Raw genomic sequence first — 24900 nt, 5'->3', positions numbered from 1 at the left:
CAGAATACAACTTTGAAACAGTAGGTCTCGCTGAATAACAATTTCTGTGGAATGCAAATGGAGCTTAAGTACTGGCCATCAGCAATCCTACCCTTTAATAGAACATACAAGGTTTGGACAGTTCTCATATAACTACAAATTTACTTGGACAATGCAATGCTTGGGCAGAATTGGAACTGGAAATAAGAAACAGCTGCTCCCAATTCTGTAACACGCCACTGACAATTAACACATGTAAGTGAAGCAAGATATTCTTTCCATTTTGATTCACAACTGAATTGTTCATTTAGTTTCTCAATTTAGCTTTTCAAATAAAGAAAAATATTTCTGCAAGATCTCCGCACAAAAAAACTACTTTAGATTATCTGAACACACAAAGTATATTTCATTACTATAATTAAACAGCCAGCCTGTGGTGAGGCTATTTTTCTTCAGTGTTATCTGAAAGACACTGCTGTGTGCAATTGGCTGCTGCGTTTCGCCCACAAAATATACAGTCAGTTCACTTTGAAGTATTTTCTGTGAAGAACATTGAGACATCTCAACGTGATAAGGCACTGTATCAAATGCAGCGATTAAATTAAATTAAACATAAATTCAATCTTTCTTTTTCAGATGTTGATTGAACTGCTGTGGATTTCTTGCATTTGTTTTATTTCAGGCTTCCAGTATTCGCTGTTTTTCTTTTTGCTTTCAGAGTTGCAGGTCTTTGGGTTATGCAGTAATTTCAGCTTTCCAGAAACGTCATTAACTCCCTTTGATGTGGTTGGGTCTGTTTTGAAGTGGATTGGCTAATAAATTCGATCTCCAGTGAACTGAAGCTTCTGGGTTTCATTTGTGGCTCTTTCATGATTATCAAACATAAAAAAGGCATAAATTAATTTGTTGCTCATTGACGATGTTCAAACATGCTGTAACTATTATATTTTGAAATATTTAGAAAGCACCACATGATGTTGAGATCACCAGTTTCCAGGTGTTTGCTGATCCTACTCCCTAATTAGGTGCCAGAAACTATGCACGTGGCACTCAGAGACTTGCTCTCCAAGTTTCTCCCATTTACCTCTGTGTACAGTACAATGCTCAGCCTCTACTTAGTGTCACCACATGATGGTACAGTCAAGATAAGAGAATTACCAATGCAGAATGACTAGGGAAAGTCTCTAGTTCGGAGTAGTTGTCCTGCTTCTCAGTTTAATGCTTTTAAATGGTAATTGTGCCCATAGATGCAAAGAATCCATAGAAAAATAAAAGTGCAACTGGCATAAATGATTGGATTCTACCTCCAAATAAGATTCATAACATTCAAAGTTAGTTTGGCAAAAGTTCTAATTAGAATTTTGATTTGAATCCAGGCCTTTTAAAGATCAGATTACGTCTTAAATATATAATGCAAGCTATGAAAAGTAGTCATCTCTGGTTACTTTCCACTGGGCAGTTGTCTGTGGAATGCAACCAGTCAAGAGGGGAAATAATGTAGATTATAAATGTCGATTGACATCTACATTTTTTCATTGAGAATGTTTGGAATACCTTTCCCTGTAGTTATTTATCTCTTGCAGGTAAACAAATACATTTTAGTCAGATTATGATAATATAAACCTAGTCTGTCAGAAGAATGCTTTCCATTCTAGGAAATTATTAAAATTGTGCCCAACTTCAAGCTTCCCTATTAATTTAATTACCAAACAATGTAACAGATGGCCACTACACAAAATTCTTATTTGCTGTAATATATCACTGTTTTTCATTAAAATCATCAGATTTCAATGAAACAATAACAACTTGCATTTATATAGCACCCTTCCTAAGGGGTAGCATCAGAGTGCCTGGCCTGAAATTGCTAGTGTATTTGTATTCTTCCAGTGAATATTTGTGGAAATCCTCCCATTAAACCGGATAATACTACACAAAAGAAAATGCATCTATGCAACTGAAAATATGTTTGAATTCAATAATATTGTTAATTTCATGAAAACCTTTATCCAATGCATTTTACCCTTCAAATTTGTAAGCTCAAATTCTTGGTCCGGCATTTTTATTCATGAATGCTGCAAGTTGCTGCTTGATCTCTTCCACCTACGAATAAAAGTACAATTGTTATTGAACCGTTAAAGAAAATTCACTGAACTAGGTCACACACTCCCAACATTGATTTTACCATAAATCTGTAATAAGAATTTTTTCATTCCATTCAAGATCTCCACAAACCAGAATTAAAGGTCATATGGGGTTTGGGTCAGAAGTCAAGATTCATAGCTTGAATTATTGTTCAATTGATTATGTTTGAGGTGCAAGAGAAACTTTGAGAACATTTTCTTTTGGGTGACTTGTATTGTTAGTCACACTTGCACAACTGTAAAGAAATAGTGAGAGTGGGGTTGTGAGGATAATGGCTTTTAAAATTGTGCTCTAATAATGTCCATTTGTGTGCTTTACAATGTACATCAGCAAATACATGCAACAACAAATCACAATTATCTTGCGCCCTTCAAGTGGTGTAGCATTTGAGCATTACATGCAGTCACTGATTCAGTGGAAAATAAATTTCTGCGTAGAAAGTATCGAATGAAGTAATTAGATATAGAAATGTTTGTAAATCCAATATATTAAGTTTTGTTACAAACCAATAGAACTCAGACTTACAGTTTTTTGAATTTCTCTGCAACAGCATTTTCTGTGACCCTGGGCTGCAAGAAATAAAGGAAAACCCTGATTTCTCTGACCAAATATAGATGCCTCCTAGTGAAATCAGAGGCCATCAGTAGGATTATTAAATATCACATGCTTAAAGCGAATTGAGATCAACATCAATCAATCAAGATTAGGGCTCAATGTACTATTTATTTTAGTAATTCTGACATTCAGCTTTTACTTAATTGCGCATTCATGAACTTGAATTTACATATGGTTGCTTTTTAACTATCTGCATCAGAATTTTCTGACAGGACTTGTAACTTGCATTGAATGAGTCCTGTCAATACAGAAAGAACAACTTATGGAGTGAAAGGTGCGATAAATGTAAAAAGTCCCTAGGACACCATGCAAACTTTCCCTATTTCCTTACCTTCCTGGTGCGACTGAAATATTGAAGGCTAAAGGGAATTAGTGAAAGTCTTCAAAGTTTTGAAGATTATTTAGAAGCAAATAGTGAGCTTCCCACTGGTTAGTAAATCAACAAACAGGATATAACTTTTTTTATTAAGAAACAAGGCCACCAATATCATCCTTTACCTTTGTTGACTGCTGGACTCCATGAGTACTGGTCACAAAACAATACCTTGTCCAAGTAAACCACTCGTTATATGTGAGCCTTAATAGCAAGTGTCATTAAGATCAATTCCTATTTGCACAATCCTCCAACGGTGATTTCTGGATTATCTAGAGTGGAAACTAGAAACTCTTATTTTCCACCTCTCAAACCTAACGCTAGGGCTGGTGAAGTCAATTGCATTGGAACTGGAGCCCTGCCCAAGAACAGTTAACTCAGCACGTGTCAGGATTCAAACCTGTAACCATCTGTTTGTACCCTGTACTGATCAATCCGTTTACCCTCTCCAGGCTATAAACTGAGATGAAGCCAACAGTTGAATGCTATGTACCAGAAAGTTACAGGGCAGCCTACCTGCTCTATATGAACAGGAAAAGGTTTGAAAAGTACCACTGTTGGTATTATACTTATCCAGACAGCTGGCCCATTTCAATTATCATCTCTTTGTTCTGAATTATAGTAGTTAATATTCAACAAGACAACAGTTGTAATTTGTAGCATGAAACGCTAAAACACAGGAGGGAGACAGATAATTCAAAGGTTTTAAATTTCTCGAAATCAAACGATCAAACCCAAATCCAGTTTATATTTTGCAGAACCTCTGCAAGTTAATAAATATATAAAATAGGCTCTTAAATTTTGATAGGAGCAAAGCATGTTCACAAAGAAGTGTTTGGCTTTAAAGTCAGAGGTCCAATTCAAGATTTACAATGGCCTGACTGATAGATTGCCAATACACAGATGTTTGAAAGTGTAAGCACAGATAGAAAGCGCTTTAAAAAGACAAATTAGATTCTGTGTTTTGGCATTCAATACAAAAATCAAGGGATTGATGTTAAATTTCTAGGCAAAAGGACACGGTGCAAATAAATAGATACCGGGGGGAGTGCTTACAGTTCTGAGGATATTCTTGACAAACTGGATCAGTTTTCACTAAGTTGAGAGGATCTAAAATCCTAAAAGGTTTCAGAATAGATAAAGCTTATTCATGCTAGTCGGTGAGGAGCAGCAGCTCAGAAGACTTAAGGGATAGGTTGGAAGAAACTTTTTACAGAATAATTAGAGCAGAAACTCTGCCTACGTTATGTGAGCTGACTTCACAACAGCAACAAAGTACATTTGTATAGCGGCTTTCACCTCGGAAGGACATTCCTACGCTCCCCTGACAGCCATAGTCACTTTCTAGCCAAATAATAATCAGAGAGAAAATAAACAGGCTGATTTTCTCGCCCCCAGCCCAGCAGTTACCAACCTGTTCCAGAGGCATTGCCAGCATGACTCTCCTGTTGATTTTCTGTGTAACAGTGGGAGATAATTGAGATTTGGCACAATGGCTGCCCCTGGCATCACAATGAAATCAGGAATGACCTAATTTGGGAATTAGACAAAATTCCCATCCAAACTGAAGTCATTATTTTCTCAAAAACATTCACAAAGTAATATGCAAAGTCACTTTTAACATTAGAACTTTTATCCTAAATAAAAAAAATTACATTTGTACAGCGCCTTTCACGTCGGGATGACGTCAAATAAAATAGTTACCCAAACCATTAAACAAATACCTGCTGCTGGTTTGGTTACTCTCTGGTCAGTGTATTTTGCCAGGCCTTCCAATACCAATTTATCAGCTATATTAATAGCAGTGTCTTCAAGATGTCCAATCAGATTAACCACGTGGATGTTTCCATCAAACCCTCTGACTGTTGCAAGAACAACTTTATCCAGCAAAAGATTTCTGAACAAGTCGCTGGCGGCAGAAGACCAGGCTTCACCTTCCGGTTCAACACCTGAATGATACAAGTAGAGTTCCATTGAAACAAGTGTAAAAATGTTTTATATATTTGTATGTCAAAGTATGAAGTGAGGCAAGCCATTCTCAAGGCACTTTATAAGTTAGTAAACCCAGGGGATGTCCTGGCAGAGATAATAGCAATCCATTATGATAGTAATGCAATATGTGATTCATTGACCATTTAGCAAATCATTGTTTTACAGTGATTTTACTTTCAATTTTGTTTGAAACAAATTACCCTAAAGAATTAGAATAGGCCAAACACTACATGCACTCACACAATGAAAATTGGTCAACTCCACGTATGGAAGAGGAAAAAAACGATGACTTCTTGATTCAGGTGGAGGAGAGACTGCTTCTTTGCCAGGATAGCAGGAAGCATTCAAAACTGAAGCAAGATAACCATCCATACTGAATCCTCTCACTTCCCCTCTTAAAATGCCTCCACCAACCCCCCACTCCACCCACTCCTCGCTGCTGTTTTGCCTTTCCAACGTGAATTGGGGAACAGAACAAAAGCCCGGATGGTGAGCTCGCTGAGGCTTAATGACAATTTGGATAAAGTCAGGAAAGTCAATGGATCCAGAACTCCAACAACAAAGCAATAGCTTTAATTATACCTATTAGCACAATCGATCCACCTATTACTGCTGGCTAAGGTATCCACCACTTGAGTCATCTTAAGTTTCTTTGATAAAGTATGGGTTATACATATCAGAACAAATACCTCCTTTAGGTCTTTAGGATGGGAATCCTTTGAGGAAGTTTTGAGATGCTGATGCCGTCCATAATAATAAATTTATTTTAGATACACCAAGATATTTGGATTGCTAATATTAATATTTAATGAATGCAGCAACATGGCGTGTAAGGTATTTCACAAATGTAATTACCTGAAAGTGTACACTTTGCCACTTGAAATGGGAGTTCCAAAAGACTGAGTTTAATATTTTGGATATTTGCAAGCGAGACAGCTTCCACAACGCCATAATCTGCACAGATCACTTTCACTGCAGATTGAGAGCAATTCAGCACAACTGCACGGCGCCAACTATCATCAGCTAAAAGGTAAAAATATTCATCCTTTAAGTATTCATCTTCTATGATGTTAAGATATCAGCCTTATATTAAATGCAATAATTGCAGCTTAGTTCAATGGGACAACATCAAACATTAAAACCAGTTCATCCATTTCAATAGATTGTTCATAATAATAATTCACGAATCACTACAAGAAAACTCAGATGTTTCTTACACTGATGCACTGGAGCTGCTCAGTTACTTCCCTTCTGCCCACTTTGTGCTCATCAGATTAGGGTTCCAACAAATCAGAGACATATCCCTCAACTTGGATTATGCACTTTTCACATCAGATAACATTTCAAAATGCTTCATCAACAGAACAACAAATTACATTTACGCAGTGCCTTTCACGGTCAGGAGCACATCGCAAGGGCCTGGACAGTCAGGGATATGGACACGAGCTGGGGGTTGGGATCAGGTAGGGTGGAATACAGAAAGGGTAGGAGGGTGAGCGAAGGCGCAGCGTGAGTGGAGAGTCTGGATAGCATGCAAAGCTGTGTCTTCAAAAGGAGAGACAAAACAAATTACTCAGTTTTATAATTCACGAAAAATATAATATTCAATTTCCACTACAGATTTTTTGAAGATGGCAGCCGGACATAATTTGGTCAAACAAGCAGCTCTCACAAGGCATAATGGTGAATATTTAAGGACTTTTAACAAATGCAATTTTTTTTAAACAAACACAACCTACTCAAACAAACAAAGACAACAATGAGAAATGCTGGATTAACCACTTTAATTTACAAGCGACATCTTTCTAACTCACTAGAGCAATAATATTCTGCTGTTCCCAATGCATGCCATCTCTACACAAACAGCATTAGTAATGAGTCACACCAAGTACGACAAATTCGTTTTATGAAGGTTTTAAATAAGTAGTGGAGGACTTATGAATGCGCTTGCATCTCAACACCAGAATTTCTTTCAATAGAAGAAATAGAAAATAAACAGAGCATCAAGATAATTCACAGGACAGTTCAGATAAAGAAAGCCTGTTGGTCCATTTGATCTCATTCTTCCAGAATACCCAACCTACATCACAGCATCAAGATTTTTTTTAATAAATAAAATATATGAGCCCAACATTCTGGCAACGTTAACACTATATACAGAATTAAAACAATAATGAGCGAGTAAGAATCTACTTTAATTTTTAGGGTGTGTTCTGGTAGAAGGAAGTTCAATAAGAAATGCACTTTTCCAGGCAAATCAAAACCTCTCACAATCTTTAAAAAGTTAAATTGAGAAGTTTATGCAATATTGGATTAGTGTTCTTGATAATGGAATAATAAGGATATGCAAGCCACAGGAACTGAAAGTTAAGTAGTCGAGTAACCATAGACTAGTAAGTAGTAAGATTGGGTTCATTCTCAAAATATCACGGGGAAAACCATTCTGTACGACATTATAAACTTTTTAAAGACCTCGTAAAGACCCACATTACCACCATAAGTGCCAGTTCTATGCTTGTAACCCTTCCTCAATATGAGATTTATTGTGAGGTTTTAGTCAGTTTTGCATGATAAAATACAAACACAAAAAGATGTGCTGTTTTCTTAATATTATACCTGTAATTCCTGCAAATGGCACTTAAGTTTTTGCCCAACTGTAATAATTATTTCATGCACAAATTTGTCACATCTGCTTACCATACATTGCTACTTTAAAATAAAGCAAGTATGCTGAATGTCTGCATGTGAACATCTGTAACCGAAAACCACCATAATTCTTGTAGTTTACAAGCTACCTTCATGTTCAATCACACCAATATTCAAGTAACAACCTGGACAGGATTGTGATTTATCAGCTACACACATACTGTATTTATGAACAGCTGTTCTGAAAATAAGATATTAACAATCCATACCAACCTTTCCAAAATTTGGCCTAGAAAAGAATGCAATTTCTACAGTTTTTCACTATAGACTTAGTTACAACCTTTAGACTTCACCTGTTCAGTATAATGGACTGCAGTTTGTCAAAGAACCAATTGGCCAAATAAGGCATTTCAGAAGATAAGAAAATGGGAATCACAACACAAACCTGTTCCTGGTAACAATCACATCCACATTCAAACATACCCAATGCAAAATAGTGCTACCTCTTCCACATTAAACATGTAATTTTCACTGTAAAACTATACAGAATTGAAAAAAAACAGGCAGCCACCATTATTGGTGAACAGCGTCCCAAATCATCCCAAGTTAACAAACATGTATTGTTTACCTGTAAACCTTGCACAACAAGCCTCACCAACCTCAGGCATGAAGGTGAAATTTTCTGGTTGAGCTCCACAATGTTCAGCCAGGTCTGCTTTCAGCAAGTATAACTTCTGCACATCTGCTACAGAATGGAGGGGGGGGGGAGATGATGACTAAAATATTAGTTTTATAGTTTGTAGTAAAACAAATTATCAGAAAAAAAGGGCAGAATAATGCAGTTATTAGGGTTACAAAAGATAATTCCTGGATAATGATTCTTTCACCACCTGCTCTAACAAAGCTCTTATGTGTCACTCTTTCTACTAAAAACACTTACATGCAGTGATCTCGTCCACAAAATAAACAGTCAATTCACTTTACAGTATATTCTGTGAAGGTATGAGATGTCTCAAAGACTTTATAAGGTGTTATATCAAATGCAAGGATTATGTGATATATTACATACCCTTTAATGGAACATCATTCATCCTTATGTCCATGAAAAGGACAATTATGGCCAAATATAATAATGGGATTTGTAGCACAATCCAATTCAGATTGGAAAGACTGAGAATACATGTAGTGAGTTTTAATTATTACTCAACTGCCCGCAACCTAAGATTCTACTTTAACAAAGATAATATGTTTCAAACACTTGCATTGAAGTGAGGGAAGGCTACAAAAAGCAGAAGAAACGGTATTTTTAAAAATAAGACTGGAAACATTGATAACAAAACTATTTTTGTGGGAGGATAAATGAGCACAGAGGTTATTAGCAGTCAGTTTAAAATCTTTTCAAGAAAATAAAAAACATTTAGAAGAAAAAAAAACGCAAAAATCCCAAATAGCTACTCAGACCAGTTTTGCAGGTAACCTGCACTTCAAGTACTTAACATAATAAAAGGAACAGAAAAGTAACACTGTCTTTTCAGGAATTTAAACTACAAGAGAAAAGGTAATCACAACGAATACCAAGCAAAAGTTTTAACAAAGAAAATTGGGTGCATTTATGCTTACATTATTTAGAAATTGAGAAAATACAGTGAATTTTGAGAATAAAGACTACGATGGATACAATACCTTTAGCTTCTATAATCTGGACGTAGAAATTGCCAGGATTTATTATTTCTTTCACTTTAACCGGAACAGTGCTGTTCAGAGGCATTTCTGCCGGATTCCATAGGTTCCCAAACAGGTTTCCTTGCAAGGAGTACAAATAAAAACTTAGGCAAAGTATTCCGTGTGTAAAACAGAATGCCTTCAGAGCTGATAAAAGTTTAATGTAGCTACTATTCTGGAAACTAAACACGAGGGTAGAAATAGAGGCAAATGCTTCTTAGCAGAGTCAAAATGTAAGTCAAAAATAAAACTTAAGTACATTACATTTCAGTATCACTTTATTTTGAAACATTTTAAAAGTGAAGTTAACTCTCTAGGTAGTGAAAGACTAATATGAGGGACGGAAGGAATAAGACAGATAAAACTCAAGCACAGAAGAGCAAAGGTGAATAAATAGTTCAGATTTAGCTACTTTACAGAGAGCGCAGAATATGTAGGATTCTGATTTCTCAAAACTACTACTTACTTCCCACCTGTAATCCAGTATTGTTGATCTCCAACCTGGGAGCAGTTAGCTCTTCCTCCATTCCAACAGCTAATCCTGCTGCAATCAAGCGCTCACGAATATTAACAAACGGATAAATAGTGTCATCTTTAAGATCCACAACTAAGAGGTTTTCTCTCTTCTGTACACTCTTGGCTTTCAAACACTTATTCATCACTAGGGTTTTCATCATGACTACTGCTTCCAAGGACCAAGTACCCTGCACTGGCTTCACACCTGGGGAAACAGATGACATACAAAGGTACAACAACGGGCAACTAGGATTTTAAATTCAGTCTTTTAAATAGTTAAATACAATATAGATCAATATTGATTCACTCTGATTATATCAATTCTAACACAACACATTTTCCATATACAATCTCAATATTTTACCATAAACCTGGGTCTAAGGTTACAGCTGGGCCATTTGAAATCCAACAAAGAAAGGTTTTTCAGCAAATAATGTCTGAATGGATTTGGCTTTAGAAGACAGAATAGGAATAACCTACATAATATTCTACTTTCAAAATTTCAACCATTGTGATAAGAATTCTTCAGAATGCAATCAAACTATTATTTAAAGGATAGATTAACCGACATTCTAAACAATTATAATCCTTGCATTTGATATTAGTGTCTTATCACGTCTTCGAGGCGTCTCGAACGACTGCAACCAAGAAAGTATTTCTTATCCTAAACAAGTTTTATATTCACATGCAAATAAGCTTCCTCAAATTTATTTTAAAAAGCAAAAATTTTGTCACAGATTACGTACTCACCTGCCAAAGCACACTTTAACGCCTGATTCGGCAACTCCAATAACTGTTCTTGGGCAGGCCGGAGACGGTTTAGATCAAGTTTTTCAACATTGCCAAAATCAACATAACCCACCAAGGCTGTGTCATCAGGAAGGTAAACTATCACTGCAGCCCTGTACCATTGGTTATCATCTATAAGAATAAGACAAGAATATCTCTGAACCAAAAATGATTATATGCCCCATTTTGTGCAGCTGCTGTTTCATTTATGCAATATGAAGAATAATAAAATTGCAACGTTGGTTATCTGTAGTGCATTATTATATTATACGAATCAGGGTAGGACATCTATAAACAGGTAATCAGTTTTTCTTACCAGTGAACTGAGCACAGCAAACTTCCCCAACTGCAGGCCTAAAACTTGGTACAGGAGGCATATTACTGCAATATTTAGCCACTCCTTTCTGCAGTTGTAGAAACTCATCTGTTTGATAAACAAAGAATATTTCCATCACAATGCAAAATAAATGCATTTTAACTGCTGCAAATTTGACACTATTTAACAGTAGGTACCATTATGTGTACTGATTGAGTATTTATAGATGAACGTGGCTGCTAATTTATGTGCAGCAATGTCCCACAAAAAGCCAGGAGGTGAATGATCAATTTAACAAGAGGATTTTTTTCTTTTTAATAGTGTCATGGGTTCTTTAACGTCCATCTGAATATACAGACGGAACCTCGGATTAACATTTCATCCAAAGGACAACACTCCAACAATGCAGTGCTCTTCCACACTTTCTCAACAGCTACGCTTTTCACTTCATGGCAATACTTGAACACAACTCGTCAGCGCTTAGCTTTTCCTGTAGAGCACATTCTGCATTACATTTAAAAAAAACATATTTCTGAATATTATGTTAAATGTGAATATCTTAAGCTTGGGAAAGAGGCAAAGGGTGTAACGGTGAACTGGGGATAGGTGTTTGCAGTTCTACAACAAATTGACCATTTAACTGCAGGCAATAGAATACTAATTGGAATCCACAAAACCTTGGAATCTCGTGTATCCAACTAATCAATAATAAATAATAATCCTCACATTTGATATAGTGCTTTTCACGTCTTCTAGTTATCTCAAAGCGCTTCACAGAATATACTGTAAAATTAATTGACCGTATATTTGTGGGCGAAACGCGGCAGCCAACTGCGCACAGCAGCGTCCCACAAACAGTCGTGGATTGAAAATGACCAATTTATTATTGTTTTGGAGGGATTATTGTTAGGCGTGTGGAGTAAGGAAACTTGCCCAAGGTTTCGCCCTGCCTTGTGGGGTGCACATCCACAGATATGAAGAGACATCAAGGGACTATGTTATAAGGAGGCACATGGTCAAGATGCCTACCTTGACGTTACTTCCTGCCCAGGAAATGAAGTTAAGAACAACCATCTTTACTATGCTCCTACCCTACAATGCAGGGATACGCCATACCCACCCCTCCAATGAACATCAACACGAGGACTTCTTCAATGGTCTAGACTGTAGGTAAACTCTCAACAAAAATCTCAGTTAGCGATAACAGAGATTACATTCATTAATAGTGTGATGTAAAAGTTCAGGAACCATTATTTGGGGAGGATAAGTTTGCAGGGCTATGCAAACGGGGGAGTGGAGTTGATTTGGATAGCTCTGTTCAAAGAGCTGCCACAGACACAATGAGCCGAGTGGCCTCCTTCTGTGCTGTATAATTCTATGATTATTTAACAGCACCTTGCTTATCCTTACTGTCTGGGCTGAACTTGTCTGATAAGATTTAGAAGGGAAGTTTTAAAAAATAATGATTCTTACATCTACTGACAAGTTGCTGACAGAAGAAGTTGTCTGGAGTTTCTATATGTGACACGATGATAAACATGTCTTCATCACAAGAGGAATTAATTGAAGTTGTTTGCAACTGCAATTTGTCATCACTTCCAATTTTTGTGCTGCTATAGTTTAGACTGAGGTTGTCCCAAGCTTTGTCCAAGGTTTCCACTGTAAAAAGTAAACGATTGTTAAAATATGGTGTCTTAATTATTGAAGTGTGCAGTTTTGGTCTCCTTTTTTAAGGAAGGATGTACTTGCCTTGGAGGGGGTGCAGCGTAGATTTACTAGGTTAGTGCCAGGGATGAAGGGGATGAGTTACGAGGGGGATGAGTTACGAGGATAGGCTGACCAATTTGGGCCTACATTCTCTAGAATATAGAAGAATTAGAGGGGATCTTATAGAAACCTATAAGATCATCAAAGGGCATGATAGAGTAGATAGTGGGAGATCGTTTCCCCGGTTGGAGAAAGTAAAACCAGGGGTCACAACCTTAAAATCAGAGGCAGCCCTTTTGCACTGAGTTGAGGAAGAACTTCTTCACTCAAACGGTGGTGAATATATGGAACTCACTACCCCAAAGGGCTGTTGACGCTCAGTCCTTGAACATATTCAAGACTGAGATAGATAGATTTCTTATTGCAAAAGGGATTAAGGGATATGAGGATAAGGCAGGGTCAGGTTATTAGCTGGAGTTAGATTAGAAGATCAGCCATGATTGAATGGTGGGGCAGGCTCGAAGGGCCGAATGGCCTACTCCTGCTTCTATATGTTATGTTATGAAGTACAGTAACAGCTTCTGCTAGTCAATGAAAGGACAAGTAGATAAATTTTCTTATGGATTAGCTACTGTGTAATTCTGTGTTCTTACCAGAACTTCTGTGCTATTTTCATCAACTTGAGTTGCAGCATACCTTTTTTCTAAAATATACTTCTGCAAAGACTGCCCTGCAATACAATTTAAAAGGTTGTATAAATATATCCACATACCTTTATAAGGTGCATTAAACATTCATTTGACGTTGCTAATCAAAGTGAAATGAACAGTTCAATGACTGGAACTGTGTTGCAATGAAGACAGAGGTTTAAGGGGTGGGCACAGGAAGAGAGGCTGTTACCAGAAGGCAGTTCCACATCCACAGCAAAGCAAGACCCATCATCCAGCTTTTCAACAATAGTCATGCAGCACGTTTTCTGTAGAACCTCGAGCTTGATAGATGTGATGCACTCTTCAGACCAACTATTATGACTTGGGATATTTGCAACACAACACTTCATTGCCTGTGGGCATACAATGTTACAAATGTTTTATTCACAATATAAAATATAAAAATATCAAGCTACCAAAGGCAGTGCAGTGCCAACATATGACATCATAAAAAAACCAGCTTTGTCTCACTGCTCCTGGCCAAGAGCAAGTATTGTTTAATGCCGTTCTTCAGGTTGGTTAGGTTTAGTCAAGTCTGTAATATGATAGTTACTAAATTTATACTCACTAAGGTCAGTACACCCTTTGTGAAAATGACTTTCATGCAGGAGTACTTTTCATTCAATTCAATGAGCTTATATTCTAGGCTAACACACCAACACAATGGTGGGAGAGCACTGTATTGTCTGAGGTGTCTGTTCAGACAGACGTTAAAGATTCCATGGCACTATTCAAAATGAGAAGGGAGCTTCTCCTACCATCCTGACCAACAATCTCTTAAAACAACTGACACTGCCTATTTATGGACCATTGCTGGGTGCAAATTGGTTGCCTAGTGCGCTACAAAATATAGTTATTACACTTCACCATAAACTCCTGTGAGAGCTTTGAGACGTTAACATAAAGCCTATATGAAATGCAAGGATTACTATAATAATTTCAACACTTACACAAGGTGGTGAAAGACCCATTTCTATTTTGAGTGGGCATATCCTGTTTAGTTGTACGACTTCTTCATTCCCATAGTCAATGTACAAGACACGTGCCTTCTCCTGTACAATATTCACACTAGCAACTAATGCTCTATACCAGTCCTGCAAAAGAAGGAAATGAGTTGATAAATTAAGGCTGCATAAACATGTATACTTCTCATCATAGTAAATCTCATACATTACTCAAACACAGCATTTTTCTCACACACTTTTAGAAAAAAACAGAAACTATACTACTTTACGGTAAGCAACTTTCACTGCTGTATCTTGATAAAATAGCAATAAGTAGCACCTTGCAGGATCTTCTCCAGTCTTCGAAGTAACCATCCTCTAAACACCAGTTAAGATACTATTAACGCTCAAAACCCTGGAAAGGATTTCAAAAGTGATAGCCTTTCTGCATTCAATTTCCTCCCATCATTGCAGCTTGGAGACTTTGCAAGCGTTTCCAGTGGGGATGGATTAAAAAGCTAAGTGAAGGAGTAAAGTTCTCTAATATGCTATCCGAATTATAAACATTGAAAGCAGTGATTGGCCATGCTATTATATACGCAATGCTGCACTTTAAAGCTACCGAAGGACAAGCTGGAAGGCATCGTTTGCTTCAGAGGTACGGTGGGAAACATTGCTATGGTGCTTGTCAACACACACTTAATACACTAAAGCAATCAGACATATTTTCCACAACACAAACATACAAAAACTAAAATACACTCCATACTCTGGCGAGTCTCATTTATTAACAGAAGCTCATTAGATCAGAGAAATTAGACCAGTCTTTAAGAATGAATATATAACTACATTAAATTCAACAAGTCCATTTTCCCAATGTGAGTCCTGGCAAAGCCACAAAAAAATAACTGCTTGGAAACGTGTCAAAAAAGGAAAGAATAAAGAAAAACCTAGTGGGAAGAAACATATTAGCAATTCAACTACCAATGTTCACAAGACTAGATTGAATAAAGAAGGCCCTTTTGATCTCTCCATTCCCAGTTCAAAACTTAAGAATTATAATTGCTTTAAAAAGGATGGAGCACTTTCCCAATTCTAAGTGGTGTAAATAACATGGAACAAAACTAAATCTATCTAAAGGCAGTGACACCAAGGGCATACTAAAGAGAAATACTAAACACCATTCTAATATTTTACAGCTGTCATTAAATCCCCAGTTGGCTATGTTACATACATGGGCACCATCTAGTGGCAGAGACAGAAACTCAGCATAGCGAAACGTTCAATTTTGAGTATGAAAAATCACTTCAAATTTTATTCAGTGTTCTTAAAAAAANTGAAACTTAAACCAAATCATTCAAGATGATGTGGAAATTCAAATAAATGTGAAGAGACTACTTATCTTTAATAACCACTGTAAAGCAAAATTAATTCAGTCAGACACATATTCATAAGTCACACTATGTCATTACATAAAATACTGTAAAAATTATATAATATATAATAATAATCCTTGCATTTGATATAGCGTTTTTCATGTTTTATTGACGTCGCAAAGCGCTTCACATAATAGACTGTAAAGTGAATTGACCGTATATTCGGCACAGGAGTTGCCAACCAATCTATTTTACAATACAAACTATATACATCACAAAAATAATATCTGGGGATACAGTATATAGTTTATAATAAATAATCCTTCCATTTGTTATAGCGCTTTTCACGTCTTTGAGATGTCTCAAAGTGGTTCACAGGATATACTGTAAATTGAATTGACTGTATATTTGTGGGTGAAATGCAGGAGCCAATTGTGCACAGCAATGTCCCACAAACAGTCATGGATTGAGTGACCAAATGATTTTTTTTTTGTTGAGGAATTATTATCAGGTGTGTGGAGTAAGAAAACTTGCCCAAAGTTTCGCCCTGCCGGGAATCAAACCCAGGGCTCTCACTTACGAGGCGAGTGCTCTAACCACTGAGCTTTAGGGCTTCAAATTAGAGCCATGGTTTGTATTGTGGATTTGCCCACAAGTGAAAAAAAGTTAGGCAAAAAGAAAAATCAAGGGATTGCTTTATATTGTGCAAGCATCATGCTATGTATTACCTGATCCACTGAAAACTTTGCTGCACAAATTTCTCCTTCTTCGGGTACATACTTGTCTTGGTTATTCACATCTGCACAGGTCTCCTTCAGTGATGAAGCAAGTCTCCTTAAATTCTCAAAGTTTTCCAGAGTGAGGATCTGCACAAAGAATTCATTTGGGTCCTTGAACTCGGTGACAACAATCTGGAAAAGCCCGAATGTCATTTGTAATAGTCAAATGTAACAGTCAAACTCAAAACACAGAAAACCAGGAGACCTACAATTAAGAAACTTTTCAAAAGGCAACAGAATTGCCCGACGTCCTTCACAACCAACAATTATACTTAAAATAAAGTCCTATAAATAGTTGCAACTGTAACCTTGGAAACAAAATGCTTCAGATGATTCAAAGTTCTGAAAAAAATCAAGATTATCCAGTATAGTTATGGTGCTCTCATTCTTTAAAAGAAATTCAACTCCCACAACCAACTCTATAATCTTTAACTTGTATCTGGAACACATACTCGCCTGTAGATTTGATTCTTTTGGCAATTTTATGGGCTTCAAGTCAGCTAATCGAATTTTCGGGGTTTCCATCAATGCTTTGGTGGTATTCATAAGCTGAAAGATTGAACACAACATAGTGAATTTTGATGGCAAGGAATATTTCTACTATTTCACACAATTAACTCCAAATATACAGTGCTTTCTTGTAGTTAAAGGTGGATGTTGAACATTCTCACTTCAAAACAAATATCGCTTGGTTGATAAACAGTTCAATTTCAGTCAAAGCTTGGTCTAATAAATCATTTCTTTCAAATGCAATCTGCTCTATGCACAACAGTGAAATACAAAATATTCCACTAAAAACAAATTCTAGCTAGACAATGTAAGAAATAGTAGTTTCTGCTGGTATCAATATTTTTTTCTGTGAAAAGCTAACTTAGGGAAACAAAAAAGCTAACAGTGAGGGAAAACAAGAAATTAAAAGAGCAGTCGGGAAAGCGAGAAAGAGAGAGACAGGTTTGAAGAATAAAGATCACTGAAGGTGAATCGACACTTCATAGCACAGTGAAGTTTTATGATTGTTCAAGGGCAGGACAATGATAAAACAGCAATGTCAAAAACTGATCATTAGCAAAATATTTCTTCTCATCGATGGAAATGAGTTCAGGTGCAACGGATTAATTTTCCATGTTTTCTGCATTAAAGTCAGAAAGATTTTATAACATTCTTTAAACGATCACTAACCACTTTCTTTTCCAGAAGCATCTTTTCTTTGGGTGCTCTTAGGGGTTCTTCAAGTTTACTGTTAAATTCAAACACAGTTAATAAGTTCTCTATGTGCAACAGTCAAATGCAAAAAAACAATTCTAACTTGGTATTAAAAGGAAAAGATGTAATTTTAGCAGTTAAGGATGAGAAGCTCCAGTCTTTCCAGCATATATGAAGACAAGAAGCTCAATTTATATTTGATCAGATCAGAAGCACTATCTCTTCGCTTTACGATTAAAAATTTAAGGGGTAAAAAGGTGATACAAAAAATAGTTGCAAAAATAATTGTTGAGAATATTCCAGAACAGTTTAAGTATTGCAAAAATGAATATGTAATAAAACTTATTACCCAATTTTGAATTATACAGTCTGATAAATGGTAAGATACCATACCAACAAGACATCTATCGCTTAAGATTGTGTAGAATAGCCGTATTAATGGTATAGTACCTAGTCATAGAAATTTACTGCCTATAGTTTTATTGTTTTATATCCATAATGTCTTTATATATAGGGCTCTACTGTTGAAAACTATTTATCCTTAATTCAACAACAACAACAAATTACATTTGTATAGCACCTTTCACATTAGGCGGACGTCCCAAGGCGCTAATTCAGTTAGCGATGTGGATGTGTATGAGTAAAGACATGCAGATGCCACCATGAAGCTTATAGTGCTTATTGTCAATATATTCAAAAGAGACTGAACAGCAATGCTGCCCACATTTATGATCACTTACTTGATTTTTGTGAGTTTGCATGAACATCTGCAGACTGGCCAATCACTCTTCTGACATTTTACTGAACAACGTACTTGCTTACACTGGGCATATGGATTTGCGCCTGGCAACAAATGGGGGGAAAAAAAATCAAGAACATGGTAGAATTTTTTAAAAAATACACGTGAAAATATTAAATAAGTTTTGAATTGCTCAAAAGCTTCAATTTTACTGCGTTTTTCAACTGCCATTGTATTCATAAGTCACGAAAATTGGCAACATGTTTTTGCATTAACTGGCAGGGGAAAGAAAGTGGTGTTAATGCGCACCTTCCCAAGAAATCTATCGCTTAAGATTGTGTCATTTAAAATTGTCACTGGCTTCCTCTCGTGCCTGTGTTTGGGTCAGATAGTCTTGTAGGCCAGTAATGCAACTGGAGGCGACACTAAGCAAACCTTATAGACTTGCTAAGGCAGAAGAAACAACACCGTAGGAGGCTGAGGAGAAAGTAGGGTCTTAGTTGATAACGTGTTGTGTACATTTGTATCAAAGCTGAGTATAAGAACTAGTGAGGAAACCAGTCAGGTAGGAATGTTCTCACCAAAGGTGTGGGTGGAAGTTCCACCTGGATCCAGACAGGATTTCAGAATGGTGTAGAAGCTTATCAAATTCTTAAATTCTGAAAAAAATGTTTTAAAAAACACAATACCTACCTAGGAGTCCACAGACACTGCAAGTTGCAAAGGAAGATTGCAATGGTGATTGTCTAGATATTTTAGTCTCAGGACTGTAATTCTGCAAACAAGAAAGCTTTTTTTTACTAAATTCATGAGGCAGAAATGTTCCTAACTGAAATAAAAATTGTTCAAGAATTACTTCAGAGTTTGCAAATATTTCTACTAGTGCATATATTAGGTTACAATAGCAGAAACAAATTAATGAGCAAGGAGAACATATTGCAAGTATAATTATCTACATCCATTTGTGTTGGCACAAAAATACAAAGGGGAGGAGGGGGGGGGGGCGTTACTACAATATCCTTCAGATTAAGTCATAAACCAAGTTTTCATCTGCCAGCTCAGGTGAATGTTAAAGATTTCTTGGCATTATTCAAAAAAGACAAGTTTCTTCCGGTGTCCTGGCCAATAATCCCCCAAAATAAAATTAGTATTTTATGATTTCTAGGTCTAGATTATTGACTTTCTACTATTTTACTGCTCATAAAACTGTGGTATACTATAATAGTTGCAAATTAATTAAATTCAAGCAATTAATAAATCTTCTTACTCTAAATCATTCTGTAGAAATCGGGCTTAACAGGTCACACACTGAAACTAGAAATCACATTAAAATATGATTTAATTTCTTACAGTGCAAACGCCTTCAGTTGATTCAAACGGAGACAATCCAACAGCAGATATTTGATGCTGCAATCTTCGTTCTAAAAAACAGAAATGTGGACTGAATACGTGCTCTTAGCACAGAAATGCCTGAAATTCTGCATAATTCAGCACAATAGGCTGGCTGTAAATGAGCCACAGGTGTGCCTTCAGGACAAGTGAGTCACCCCATCTAACTGGAGAATGATTGTTGTTGCCAACAGTTTAAAAAAAACTAAGGATACTGGATCCATTTTGGAACACAATTGCCCTGACCTGGTCTTCACTGACACTCTTATTTGAAAATAAAGCACTTCAGGAGCAGCCTAAATATTGCGCTTCAGGATGAAGTAGAAGCAGAAGAGAAGAAGCCTAAATATTGCACTTCAGGATGAGCGCAAGCATATAAGTTTTTCTTTTCTGTATTTCAAAATCCTGGTTCTCTGAAGCTTGTTAAGCACTCTGAGACTCTACCCTGTAGCTCAGCGGTTAGAGCGCTCGCCTCACAAACGAGAGACCTGGGCTCGATTCCCGGCAGGGCAAAACCATGGGCAAGTTTCCTTACTCCACATGCCTGATAATAATCCCTCAAGAAAAAAAATTAAGTCACTTCAATCCACGACTGTTTGCGGGACACTGCTGTGCACAATTGGCTGCTGTGTTTTGCCCACAAATGTACGGTCAATTCACTTTACAGTATTCTGTGAAGCGCTTTGAGACGTCTAGAAGACCTGAAAAGCGCTATATCAAATGCAAGCATTATTATTATTATTATTTATTACCCTGCGTGGAGGGCACTATATAAGTGCAAGTTGTTGTTAAATAAAGGTGGGCGGACAGAGAATTCCAGTCATAAAGCAATTGTAAATACCAGCACTGAATTACAACAGCCAGCAATTAGGTTGGAGTACAATTTTTTTTCCCCTTATGTAGTTGGTTCATATCCGTCCACCTCAATCCCTACTCTAGCTTTAAATTTCACGCTAAAACCTACCTCAGCGACAATGTCTATGGTTAACTTCCCCTCTTCCCCATCCTCCTAGGTTAATAATAATCCCAGAGTGCTTGACAACATCTGTATAGCGCCTTTCACGTTGGGAGGACGTCCCAAGGCGCTGGACAGTGTACAGCATTTCAGACCCCATGTCTGCGGATGATGTCACCAAGGGGGAGCATGTAAATATTAAAGAGGAGGCAAGGACAGAGCCCTGGGGGACGCCAGATGTGACAGTGCAGGGGCTGGAGGAGAAACCATTAGAGGCAACAAAGTGGAAACGGTGAGATTGATAGGAATTGAACCAGGCAAGAGCAGGTCCGCGAAGATTAAGTAAAGAGGAGAGGATGGAGTGGTCGATAGTGTCGATGGCGGCAGAGAGGTCGAGGAGGACAAGGAGGCAGAGGGAGCCCTGATCACAGGTGTCCAGAATGACAGTGACTTTGACCAGGGCTGTTTCTGTGCTGTGGGCAGCGCGGAAGCCGGATTGGAGGGGTTCAAAGAGGGAATGGGGAGAGAGAAAGGAGCGGAACTGGGACGCGATGACTCATTCCAGGACCTTGGAGAGGAATAGGAGGTTAGAGATGGAGTGGTAGCTGGAGAGGAGAGATGGGTCCAGGAAAGGTTTATTCAGGATGGGGTTGATGACAGCTGTTTTTAGGGGGTTTGGAACTGAACCATTGGACAAGGAGAGGTTGATGACGTCGGACAGGAGAGGGGCCGGAAGGTGAGATGGGAGATGAGGAGAGAGGTGGGGATGGGATCGAGGGAGCAGGTGGTGGGTTTAAGTTTGCGAACAATCGTGAAGAGGGAGGAGGGAAAGATAAGGTCAAAGGAGTATAGGGGATGGGACGGGTGGCGAGTGGGTCATGAGGGAGAGGTGATGTGGGGTGGCTGTGGACAGGGCTGAGGTGGCTGAACATATCCTTTAAATTTTGGTTTCGAGGAAATCCAGCATCTCCTCACAGTTGGAGTTTGATGAGAGGATGGGTGAGGTGTGGCAAGGTGGACGGAGGAGACGGTTTGACAGTGGCGAAGCACAACACTGAGCTGGGGGGAGGGGTTGGAGGGGGGATGGTGTTTGACTACAGGCACGGTCAAAAAGGAAAGTCTTCATGCGCGATCTGAAGATGAGCAGGAAGGGGCAAGATGGAGAGATAGAGGAAGAGTGTCCCAGCATTTCGGGGCATAGTGGCTGAAAGCACAATCAAAATTGAACATTTCTAATTTCACACATTATATGAGCCACACACACTGTTTTATTATGGAACAATTACCTCCAGGATTAGGTGAATTTTGGTGAATTTCCCCGTTCACTTGTGGCAATATTCCAGTTGTAGCCTTTGTATCGATTAAATCATTTGTCTGGTGACCTCCACTCACACCACTGACCGTTGCGGGGTTACTAATATCAGAAAAACATTCCTTGGCAAACTCACAAAAATTTAAGTTTCCTTTTCTTGGTAAACTGCAGATGCTATCTTCTAACATGGGCTTCCTAATGGTAAAATTAGGACGTACACGAGTATTTATTATGATGTCGCAGGCATCATCTGAGATGCAATTTAGTGACTGAGCCTGGACACTTCTTCTGGTATCTTTTTGTGGTTTCTGCTGTACACAGTTAAGAGCCCTTGGTTTGGAGTTGGGGCGGAATTTCTTCTCCGACATTGCAACAGGAGCACGACTCACTTCAAGATACCTGAAAAGACAAAGGTAAGGTTACGTGCACAAAGCGTTCCATCAATGCAGGCAGAAAAGTCGGGCGGATGTCTCAAACCACTTCCTCAAACCAACGGATGGTACTGCAGGCGAACCCGGCAACCAAATTCGGGCACGGAATAAATCCTACAATAAAACAAACAGCCACGAAAAGAACGGCCGATTTTATCTGGAGGATTGTTGGTCAGGGCACTGGAGAGAGAGAGAAACTCCCTTGTCGGGGGGGGAGGGGGGGGGGTGAAGGAAGAGAAATTATCCCGGGGGAAGCAGCCTTGATGGGTCTCTGGTCCTTATCACTCATTATCATATTGATGTTGAAGAGCTAGCCCCACACCAAACCAAAACGCTGATAATGGTAATAATAATAATCCTTGCATTTAATATAGCGCCTTCCAAGTGTTTCTCTGCTTCCATTTCTGTGGAGTCCTGTGGCTCAGTAGTTCGCAAGCGAGCGAGAGGACCTGGGTTCAATTCCCCGGGCAAAATGCTGGCCAAGTTTCCTTTAATCCACACACAGTCGATTGGCGAATGGCTTTTCTGGGAGTGGGGGGGGGTAATAATCCCCTAAAAATACAAATAAGAAGTCATAGTCACTTGAATCCCACGAGGATTTGTGAGGACGTCGCGATAATATAGCCACGAAGACCTGACCGTGTGAACTGCGAAGCCCTTGGAGACGACTCGAAGACGTGATCAAGGAGTTACATCAGATGCCAGGATTATTATTATTATATTAATTTTATTTATTGATTGTTATTATTATCAGGTGGTGGAGACGCCTCAAAGCCCTTTCCAGTACAGAGATAATATATATATATATACAGGTCTGTCTCTGTCCACGGGCCAAAACCTTCGCTGTGTTTAGGTTTATTTCATTTAACTCCTTCCCATTGCTGACTCACCCGCTCCCTCACCCCTCATCCGCTCCCCGACTCCCTCACCCGCTTCCCAACCCCCCCACCCCTCACCTGCTACCCCCCCCCCTCACCCTCTCACCCGCCACCTCACCCCTCCCGCCCCTCACCCGCCCCCTCCCTCACCCGCCACCTCACGCCCCTCACCTGCCCCCGCCTCTCACCCGCTCCCTCACCAGCTCCCCACCCCCCCCCCTCACCAGCTCCCCCACCAGCCCCCCCTGCCCACCCCCTCACCAGCTCCCCCCCCCACCAGCCCCCACCTGCCCCCCCCTCACCTGCTCCCCCCCCCCTCACCAGCTCCCCCCCCCTCACCAACTCCCACCCCTCACCAGCTCCCCACCCCCTCACCAGCCCCCACCCCCTCACCTGCTCCACCCCTCACCTGCTCCCCCCCCTCACCTGCCCCACCCCTCACCTGCCCCACCCCTCACAGCTCCCCTCACCAGCTCCCCCCCCTGCCCCCCCTCACCAGCTCCCCCCTGCCCACCCCCTCACCAGCTCCCCCCTGCCCCCCCTCACCAGCTCCCCCCCCTCCCCCCCCTCACCAGCTCCCCCACCTGCCCCCCCCTCACCAGCTCCCCCCCCTGCCCCCCCCTCACCAGCTCCCCCCCCTGCCCCCCCCCTCACCAGCTCCCCCCCCTGCCCCCCCCTCACCAGCTCCCCCCCCTGCCCCCCCTCACCAGCTCCCCCCCCTGCCCACCCCCTCACCAGCTCCCCCCCCCTGCCCCCCCCCTCACCAGCTCCCCCCCCCTCACGCTCCCCCCCTCACCAGCTCCCCCCCCCTGCCCCCCCCTCACCAGCTCCCCCCCCTCCCACCCCCTCACCAGCTCCCCCCCTCACCAGCTCCCCCACCCCTCACCAGCTCCCCCACCCCCCTCACCAGCTCCCCCTCACCAGCTCCCCCCTCACCTGCTCCCCCTCACCTGCTCCCCCTCACCTGCCCCCCCTCACCTGCTCCCCCACCCCCTCACCCCCCTCACCTGCTCTCTCTCTCCTGACGCCGCCTGACCAACGGTCACTCGGCACACGTGCCCTCGACTGCGCTTGCGCCTGCGCGAGGCAGGGCGGGGTCGAGGGCGGGGCAGGGGGCGGGGCCGGGCCGTCGCGCGCCCGTGTGTGTGTGTGTGTGAGAGGAGGGATTCGCACGTGACTCCTGCTTCATCACGTGACGGCCGGCGACCCGCCGCACCTGGGCAGGTTTGGGCGGTTTCACGCCCAATTGGACCGGTTTGACGCCCAAACCCTTCGCCACGCCACGCCCCCACCCCACTCCCTCAGGACCCATCTCAAGACCGTCCTCTTCGACCGTGGCTTCGATCACCCTCCTTCCTCCCCCACACTCCCACCCCCGGCCCCCCGC

At 40.0% G+C, this 24900-nt stretch overlaps 1 protein-coding gene across 1 annotated transcript; it reads right to left on the bottom strand.

Moving 5' to 3' along the window:
- Positions 1-575: 575 nt before the first annotated feature.
- Positions 576-24582, bottom strand: tdrd1 (tudor domain containing 1). The gene is made up of 22 exons (XM_042336867.1): positions 24521-24582; positions 22179-22603; positions 19899-19969; positions 19242-19323; positions 18550-18652; positions 17786-17843; positions 17063-17155; positions 16556-16738; positions 14458-14601; positions 13698-13860; positions 13451-13527; positions 12564-12669; positions 11091-11198; positions 10736-10906; positions 9936-10190; positions 9431-9550; positions 8376-8492; positions 5957-6124; positions 4834-5058; positions 2647-2690; positions 2000-2079; positions 576-843 (listed from the first exon to the last, which is right to left on the bottom strand). Exons 2-21 carry the CDS (start codon positions 22570-22572, stop codon positions 2017-2019), a joined length of 2745 nt encoding a protein of 914 aa, XP_042192801.1. The 5' UTR covers positions 22573-22603; positions 24521-24582; the 3' UTR covers positions 576-843; positions 2000-2016.
- Between the last annotated feature and the right edge of the window lie 318 nt (positions 24583-24900).

The sequence above is a fragment of the Callorhinchus milii genome, unplaced genomic scaffold, assembly GCF_018977255.1.
Source record: "Callorhinchus milii isolate IMCB2004 unplaced genomic scaffold, IMCB_Cmil_1.0 Scaffold7, whole genome shotgun sequence".
NCBI classification, from domain to species: Eukaryota; Metazoa; Chordata; class Chondrichthyes; order Chimaeriformes; family Callorhinchidae; genus Callorhinchus; species Callorhinchus milii.
Note: the sequence above shows the minus strand (reverse complement) of the source record. Positions and strands in the feature narration are given on the sequence as shown.